Below are 9,588 nucleotides of genomic sequence, written 5' to 3'. Positions count from 1 at the left end.
TGACGGTTACAAACTAAGAGGTGCGTGGTGGTTACAAACTAAGAGGTGCATCGTCTCATATTGAAAAGATAGCGTGATGGTTATTTTTAATACAGGAGGTTATTTTTTAGCTAACGGTTATTAGGTGTCTTTCAGCTTTTGAAAATTTGTATCTTTTTAGAAGTTATGAAATTCGGAATTAAAAAATTAATTTTTTAAAATGATTATTTTTTTAATCTGAATTTTAGTTTGTTTTTTGAAATAATATATCTGTTCATAATGCAATATTTCAAAGGAAAGGTTGTATCCGTTCAAACACAATATAAATTTGACGTTCGACGCTTCCGTTTCATTACTTTAACCTGTCGATTTTCTTTCCTTAAAAAAATACAGCCATTGTCTTCAATTGTTTCCCTTTTAAGAGTTCTTGGAGAAATATTAAAATTGCTATCTGGTTTCTTGTTTGAGACTTTATTGTATTATGGAGGATTTTTTCAATAACCATTAGCAATGTTATGAGGCAAATAATTCCTTAAAGATAGTGTATTAACGCCTCAAAGAGTAATTCCATTCTTGCTAATTGATTGATTTTTTTCACAGAAATAACGATAAACACTTCCATTGCCTATACATAATAGGATAAGAGAAGCTAATACGTGCATATAGTGTCACCTGGGTTTATATGGTATCAATCGAAGTCCTTACATGAGAAGATAATGAGGGAGACGATATTATCATCTGTACCAAATTCAACTATTCAAGGATTCATGTTTAGTATGAGGCATGTACCTCTCTTAATTTACATTGGTAAGCTCAGCGTCTATCGCTCTCTCGAGGCACCCTTCGTCTACACGATTAGGAAGTCCTTGATCAGCAGATGGTGTGCCTTGCTCATTGATCAAAACATCGTTGTTAAGGCTGGAGTCACATGATGAACTCGAAGGGAAATGAGTGTTTTCGAAAGTTTCAACAGCTGCAATCTCATTGCCACAATCGTCCATGCCTCTATCTCTAAATCTGTCCTTCCTAAAAGTATGAGAATTGACATCTCTTTGGTAAAATCTTCTTCCTAATTCAACAGTCTTCTCCCACAATGAACCTGAAGAACTTATTACATCATGCCAATTTCTTTTGATGAACATGACCATGAAAATGAGGAGAGCAGAAAATGCAGAAGCTCCAGCAATCAAGAATAGGCCCCAGAAACTATCAAGACCCAAGCTGTTCGAAGAAACTAAGGAGTTTGAATTCTGGCAGTTACTTTTCAATGTAAGCCACGCGTTTTCAATTTCCGTCATTTTAGGCCCTTCAGTCACATTGAGGATTGCTCGTGAAATATCCGGTACCAACGGAGACCCTTTGGGAAAAACCTGTAAACCAAAAGAAGTAGAACATGAGGTTTTTCAATCAAAGTATTAACTACTAAACCTAATAATTGAAAATTTCGAGGATTTTTTCTTTTAGCTAGAATTGAGGGATCAAGGACTTTACGAAGCCAAATCCAGCAGTTTTAAATGCTGGAATCATGGTATATTTGTTGCAATATTGCGAAAGAATAAGTTTAAGGTAGGGGACTTCGTGGAAAGCTGCTGCGATCCCGCCCTTTGCGCTTCTATTGGAAAGAAGCGCATTGCATTCTTCAGGAGACTGATAAGATATAAGTCTGGAATCATCGAACTTCATTTGCTTTAGCATTCCATAAACAAAAGAGCCGTGCTGGTAGCCCACGTTTTCTCCACTCTTTAGGAGTTGATCTACATCAGTCACAGTTGGTTGAAGATTTTGCACCACCAAAAGAGAGCTCAAGCTTGCTGTATAACTTTGCGTTAGTATAAGTACCACAAAAACCCACACGATCACAACAAATCTTGCTAAGTTGCTAAGTACTCTCTCCCCTGCAATCCAAATTAAGGGTAACCACGTAAATCCTCCTACAATGATATGTAAATTGTAATGTTCGATTTATCTGTAAAAGTGAAGGGTGATTACTTTGTGCAAAGACCACGGTTGAGAAGGAGAACCAGAAGCTCGTGCCAACTTGATGCGTGGCCGGACCCCTGAAATCTTCGTTAATCCGATGTTCGAGAATCCACACAACCAATGCTATAAACACAAAGAAGCATACAGTGATTAGCCAAAGATCCCAAGTGAGTGGCTTCAAGAAAACCCAAGCATTCTTGCTGTTGTTGTCCTTGTACGGCACGAGCATTGCACCCCCCGATTCGGTGTATGGTAAGGTGAAATCCACATACAATGATCTGTTTGCTATGATCGTCGTATCACCCACCACTGCATCATAATTCTGTTCGAACAAAAGGAAGGGAAAAGTTTTCTTTGTCAAACACATGATAGCATAGTAATTTCAACATGTAATCTAACGAAATCAAGCACTTGCAATGAGCTCACCAAGTAAAATACTTGATCGATCATGTCATTGTAACTGCCGGCGCTATTTCCATTAGGCAAAGCAAATGGAATAAGGTCGTAAGCCACAACATAAGGCAATTTTTCCATGACAGCTTGAAAGATGTCAATACAGTATCCTGTGACTTGGGATGTATTCGTGCTGGGATCTCGAGTCACCTTCACGAATTGATTAAAACCATCCTTCACGGGAACTAAGATTTTCAACCTCTTCCCATTTGTGGGAATCTCCCAACCCTTAGGAACAGAGGTTGAATCTCCTGGCCATATTATTGATTGGAGATTACTCTTGAAAGTGGAATATTTGCTTGTGTTGAATGAACTCAAATCTCTTAGCAGCCCATTTTCTAGCGTCCAAAACCCAATCCCTCTTGCTGCATTTCCATTGATGTTAACAATCTCGAATGCTGACGACTCTAGCTGCCCATCAATGAGGCTAAAATTTCCAGCGAGGCCCATGAATGTCGTATTTACTAGTCCTTGGAGAAGTTTCTGACCATTTTGAGACACCCCAATAGTGTCGAGATCCGTTGCATCTGTCGAAGCCTTCAACATCTTGAAGGTAAAATTGGCTGCACCCATTTCCTCGACAACCATTGCCAGAGCTTGAGCAGCATCATAAGCCCAGTATCCGAAAATGTTCAATGTAGGATTAAGGATGGATGGATTGTTTTGTTGGAATTTCATCTTCCATCGGACAATGAAGTTGTCCAGGTTTGGCGGGTCCGGGATATAAGTCTTAATGCCCAGTACTCCTTGCATCGAACTAGCGACAACAGATGAATCCACCGAATTCAATAGGTCAGTGATTCCATTAGTCAAAATCCACACATAACCTTCCCTCATCATTCCCACCTCTTTTGCTTTGGCAAATAGCCGCGAACCGAGAGTAGGTAGCATGTGCACGATGAACACCCTTGTTTGCATCATCATTAACTTGTAGAGTTCCTGCATGATTTGATCATCCGTGGCCGAGGGGGGAATAAGGCTCCTATAGGGCACTCGTGTGTCGATTTCTTCCAAAGCATCAGTAAGAGAAGGTATGATGCCTTCACCAAACTGATTATCCACATATATGAGGACCGATTCTTTCCAGCCAAAAGCTTGGACGACTGCGCTTATGGCATTCACTTGGGACGAGTCATTTTGTGCGGCTCGAATGAAGTAAGGACTCCGAATCGAACTGAGGGAAGGACTAGTAGCAGAAAAAGAGATGATGGGCACATGAGACTTGTTTCCAAGGTCAATGATGAAGTCTGCTTGCACGGAACCTTCAGGGCCTATTATGGCTTGGACTTGCTTGTTCTTTATGAGATCGAGTGCTGCAAGGGTGAACCAGAAAAGACGGTGAAACAACAACAATAAGGCAGATTATGGCAATTCTTATTGGAAAAGGCATGGTATCGATAAGAAGTCAATGAAAACTTGATGCAGTATTATAGCAATAGAAATGTTTAAGAAAAAGGAAAATAGGAGCTTGAAGTTGGAAAAGAAATTGTACTTAATATTATTCAAAGATATAGTCTTCTGACCTTATTGCAGGCACATAAAAGTGCATAAATTGGCTCAGACACTATCAAGTTGATTCTTCTTCATCGTTGAGTTGACCTCTCTACCTCATGGCATCAGAAAATTCCACTCCAGAATCCAAAGCCCATATTTCAATTTTATGGATTTTGTAAGGTCAGACCTTTGCGATGTTATATTATATATGAATTCTCTCAGCATCCATAGTAAACAGCTTTTATGTATTGACAAATATGTGGTCGAACTTGAAACTAACACGTTTGTTTTTTCTTTATTTCTCCATCAATAATAAAACTTCTATGGAAATAATTAATCACTAACTCAACTACACACAGCTCTTTAATCATAATAATTGGCTCAACTAGAGAAATAATCAGTACAATCATGTAGAGATGTACCCCATCAATATTTTCCCAAAAAAAGAATTTGAAATCGTCTCTATCAATCGTCCGCGCTGAAATGACTATTTTCTAAGCAAAATAGTTTTATGCTCTTTCGAAAAATAGGTGCGTAGCATGTGTCTTTTGAAGGACGATTCCTAACAAGATTCACCCATGATTTACACGCAGAACTTCATAGAGTTATGCTGCACTTACACCGGGACGAGTCACGGGAGAGCTGCATATTCTTCAAAGTCGTACGAAAATAAACAGAATAGTTACGACCTCAAAAGCACGGTCCAATTTTGACTTCGACTCGATCGATTCTATCCAAGTTGCCTTCTTTTGGCGATTTTCAATAATGATAAATTAAATTGTTTCTCGGTCAAATGTTACGCTCGGAGACTATGAATCCTCTCGAGCTAAGCGTCAAGCTGCCAGCCTAATACGACCGCAAGACTTGGAAGCATATATTGATATATTTCTGACTTCGAGACCATCCTCACTCTCAGTGTGAAAGAGATAATATTGAATCTCAAGTACCAACTTGGTGTTATCTTTTTTTTGCTCGAAACTTGGTGTTATCTTTGAATCTATTGGGAGAAGATAATGACTTCTATTTCACAATTATTACAACCCGCTTGAAAATAATGCTTGAAAGTTTAACTGGGAATTCTTTACAAATTTCAGTTACATAGAAACTGAAATGTTCATATGATTGGCAAATGCGTCATTATGAACATTGATTGGTTTTATCTTGCATCACACAAACAGCTGCACAAAATACTTTATCCTCTACAACAAGATGTGTATTAACCCAGAACCAAACCACTTGCAAGTTCAAGCAGAGACTAAACCCATAAATACTCGGTAAAAGAAAAGATTAACCAAAACAAACTTCGACACAATCAATAGAAGTACAGAAGTCTTAACCCAAGAACTGATGTTGTCATATAATTCTGGACAAGTATCATGACCAAAAAGCTCATTAGAGAGAGAGAGAACCTGCAGCGGCAGCAGCAACCTCATCTTGTTTGGAGTCTCTAACGTTGAGGACGAGCCTGGTCTTGCAGGAAGGGTTTGAACTATAAAAGTCAGCGAGAGACATGTTAATGCAGCTCAATCCCATCTGACCCACCCACGTCTCGAGATCAAGCACCACCCCAACGTTCACCGGGATCGTCGTGGCATTGTTGTTGTTACTGCTTTGAGCCACAGTGACCCAAGGGCCGTCGCCGAAGATCGCAACAATCACGAAAAAGTAGAGACCCATAAAGAGGAGCTTTTCAACATCGAAGGAAATTCCTGCAGGAGCCATTGGAAAGGGTTTTGGGAAAAGGCTAGTGTGACTTCGTAAGAGAGACAAAGGAGAGAGAGACTCTGAGGACAATGCTGATGCTGGCGATGTATTTATAATGGGGAAGAGCTTTGAAAAGTAAGGCAATGCATGGAGAGCGTCTATTCAAGGATTTGCTCGACGAGGGCGGGACCCTTCTGGGATTTGCTCGACCTCCGGTAGTACCAACACTTCATGATTTTTTTTTTCAAGTTATTATTTTGGATGAAGAACATCAGAAATTCTTTAACCCCAGGATTGCCTATACCATCATTTTTTTCCCTGGTTTTTCCATCAGAAATTATTTTGGTTTGAGTGCTAGAAACGACTCGAGATTTTTTTAAAGACCAAGAGATGCAAAGTCTTCGATAAGACCTTACCAAAAAAACAAAAAAAGTCTTCGATACGATGTACATCATTTGGTGATTTTTTTATGAATTTTCTAAGTCCAATATGGAGGATCTGTCTCAGATAGAGACTGCTTGAATCCAACCCGCAAAAGCTCTTGGAAGGTAGGACATGATCGTACGAACAAAAAGAAGAATAATAAGAAGATGAAATTGCTCGATGGTTCTCAATTATTATGAGAAGTACGTTTGGATTGAACTTTCTAACAATTTATAATCCTCTATGAATCCCATTTCCCTCGTCTTGCTTCTTTGTTGCGTAAACCGAAGAGTCAACCTCTTATATTGACGTTACATAGCCGCAAGAGATTGTTGCCTCATTGGCGTGTCTTTTCTGCGGAGGAAGAGAGGTCGAGAGTTCCGACTTTGATTTTCATTAGGAGGGTGATAAAGTAGGTCATTTTAGAACCATGCACGGTGCGACCAGATTTGTTGGGGAGAATCGGGCAACAATTCACTAAGAACTAATCCAGTCCAAAATCAATTTCTTTCCCAAAACTAAACCGACCAAAATCAACTTAATCTCAACAACAACCAGCAATACAACCTCGTAATATGTATATATAATGCCGAAATGATAAGAAGACAGATAAAAACAGCACTACGATTTAACATGGAAGCCCAATGCGGGAAAAACTACGGATAGCCCAAAAACTTCCACTAATCACGAAAAATAGTAAGGTACACAAAGTGTTCCTCTTTAGTCACACACTAGAAGCTCCACATCAATAATACAACAGTATTTCCATAATCATGAAGTTGGATTAACACAGATGGAGGAAGAAACCCTAATAGCGAGTGGAGAATGCAGAGAAGGTTCTCTGCCAACGAAACCGATCAACTCGTAGCCATCGGTCTCTCGATAACCCTATCCCACAGATGATAGATGAAATTAATATGTAAATACCAAGTCGACTAAAATTATGCAAAGATATATGATTTAACGTTGAAATCTAATAGGCTCTCAAAATTAGCTTTACAGGTCCCAGCAGAACCTTTTGAATCAATAATTTATGGCCTCCTTACAAATTTCTTGGCTTTGATATCTGCCGATTTGGATGCTCCGAAAAGTCTTTAGGGCCTGCTTTTTCCATAAAACCGCTAAACCCTTGTCTCATATAGCTAGTGAGAATATATAGACAAAGCTCATCTAAATCGTTGATCATGATTGTCCACAGGTACGGCCCAAAAAATTAAAGTTTTGGTGATATCAGTGGAGATGATCTACAAAACATGCAATAACTTCTCCTTAGAAGCAACAATATTGCATAGTCGAGATAGAACATGCAGACTAAACTCATCTAGGCCGTTCGTCACGTGAGTCTTATGTTCCGACACAAATTATTAATGGATCGGATAATATTACGACATATTATGTATATATTGTGCAATAACTATTTTTTTTATCTTGGGAGATAAAAAAAATGTGAGATGTGTACACCTACAGGCAACCCTAAGAAGTCCACACCAGACACTCTAGTTTGTTGTTTTTTCTGTCTCATTTTTTCTGAACCCCAGAGAAAGGTCGTTGTCTCCGGGAGTAGGACACCTTTGATTAAACGTAGAAATTTGTCTTTGTCCCCCCTTCGTTTACCTTGACCAATTCAACAAGAAAACCACACACGGCAATCATCAACCCGCGAACCCTCGTGGTTACCATCTACGCAAACTTGCTTGAATTCACCCAAAGACCAAGGAAAAAGTACAAAAACAATAAATTCTAAACCTATTGCACTTGTCCCAATTCAGTCATAAATCTTTCAATTGTGTCAATTTAGTCATAAATATTTTCACGTTTGGCCAGTTGAGTCCATCCGGCCAATTAAGCCAAAAATTACTAACATAGGCACTAACTGTCCTACATGACAAGATTGGCATAATGTGGATTTTTTTTATAAAATTTTAATAATTTTTTGATTTTTTATAATTTTTTCTGTTTTTCTTTTTTCTCATTTTTTTTTCTTTCCCTTTTCTTTTTGCTGATGACCAATAAGGGCTGGTCTTGCATGGGCAAGGATCACCCTTGCCCGCCAAAAGCAAGGGTCGGCCTCGCCTAGGCAAGGGCCCCCCTTGCTAGATCTGGCAAGGCCGACCCTCGTCAAGGCCAAGGCGGCCTTACCAAGCGTCGGCTGGGCAAAGGTTGGCCTTGTTGAGCCTCACTTGGGTAAGGGAGAGGCCCGTTGAGCCTCGCCCTGGCCTTGGCAAGGGTCAGCCTTGCTAGGGCAAGGGGGCCCCTTACCCAGGCCAAGGCGGCCTCGTTGAGCCTTGCCCTCGCTGGTGCTTGCCTCGCCTAAGCGAGACCCGACAATGCCAACCCCTCGCCGGCCATGGCCTATAGCCAGCGACCGGCCACTGGTAGAAAGAGAAGAGAAAGAAAAAAAATTCAAACAAATTGTTAAAAAATTAAAAAAAAAAATGTCAATATCGACGCCGGCTGTGCCATATAAGATCGCTAGCATCCATGTTAGTGATTTCCGACCTAAATTGGTCGAGTGGACTCAATTAGCAAAATGTGAAAAAGTTTATGACTAAATTTATATAATTGAAAGGTTTATGACTCAATTGGTACAAATGCAATAGGTTTAGGATTTTTTTTGTACTTTTTCCCAAAGACTAGTCATGTAAGAGATTCAATCGGTACGTCAAGTTGTACTATTATTTTTTTTAACTCCAACACACTCCTCAAGTTGAAGTTGAAGGAATGACCCAGATATCATCGTATTGAATGGAAACCCTCAAGCTTAGAAAAAAAAGAGAGTGGAAAAATTAGAAAGCAGATGACAAAGTAGGTCTAGATCCAAAATTGGTCACCTAATTACTCTAAGAATCACTAAGAATGACACCCACGTATATTTATGGCTCAACAACATAGTAAGCTCGGCAAATCATAGCGCAGATTGAGTGATTTTACTACGATCATTATTATAATTATCATCATTAGTAAAATTGGTTTCCATTACATATTGGACGACTTTTTAGAGTTTCCAAGAAACTGCGAGTGCATTGAAGTCAACCCTTTTGACTTTGATTTCTCCCAATATTATAATCGCTCTAGTGAGAATTGTATTGTTCCATATCTACCTAGCTTGAAAGGAACGCATATGGAACCATTTGATGACCAAAATGCAAACATTGATTGGGTACATTGCAAGCTAGAGTATTATGTCAATATATTTCGAGTGTGTGTGTGTGTATATATATATATATAGACCCGGAAATTAATTCAAAAATTATAGAAAAAATATTTAAAAAGAGGGAAAACTTAATTTAGGAGAGACTAAGTACTTGACCTCTCGACTTTAGATACAAGTCAATACATAAACCGTCGATGAGGTCATCCAAGAAAATAAATTAGAGAGACATGATCTTATCTATATGTAATGGATGATGATGACAGTGCGCATTCTCTCTCGGTTGACTCATTTGATGCATGTGAAAGTACCGGGTCATTGCTTACAAGGGAGTGCTTTATTTATATTGTTATTAGCCATTGGTAAGTATTATAATCGTGTGATTAAATAATGACTTTGAAATT

General features: G+C 39.1%; 1 protein-coding gene across 2 annotated transcripts; it reads right to left on the bottom strand.

The window, feature by feature from the left end:
- Positions 1 to 642: 642 nt before the first annotated feature.
- Positions 643 to 5,924, bottom strand: LOC130140126 (glutamate receptor 2.1-like). 2 transcript variants are annotated; one of them, XM_056318709.1, is made up of 5 exons: positions 5,316 to 5,924; positions 2,386 to 3,725; positions 1,969 to 2,281; positions 1,471 to 1,790; positions 643 to 1,349 (listed from the first exon to the last, which is right to left on the bottom strand). In XM_056318709.1, the coding sequence occupies exons 1-5, from the start codon at positions 5,626 to 5,628 to the stop codon at positions 774 to 776; spliced, it is 2,862 nt and encodes a 953-aa protein (XP_056174684.1). In that variant the 5' UTR covers positions 5,629 to 5,924; the 3' UTR covers positions 643 to 773. The 2 variants fall into 2 exon arrangements, with proteins under 2 accessions (XP_056174684.1, XP_056174683.1); XM_056318708.1 differs by having other exon boundaries at positions 1,471 to 1,874; positions 5,316 to 5,922.
- Positions 5,925 to 9,588: the final 3,664 nt, after the last annotated feature.

This window comes from Syzygium oleosum, unplaced genomic scaffold (genome assembly GCF_021117445.2).
Source record: "Syzygium oleosum isolate NSW1041296 unplaced genomic scaffold, Sole_v2.1 Sole_v2.16, whole genome shotgun sequence".
NCBI lineage: Eukaryota > Viridiplantae > Streptophyta > Magnoliopsida > Myrtales > Myrtaceae > Syzygium > Syzygium oleosum.
Note: the sequence above shows the minus strand (reverse complement) of the source record. Positions and strands in the feature narration are given on the sequence as shown.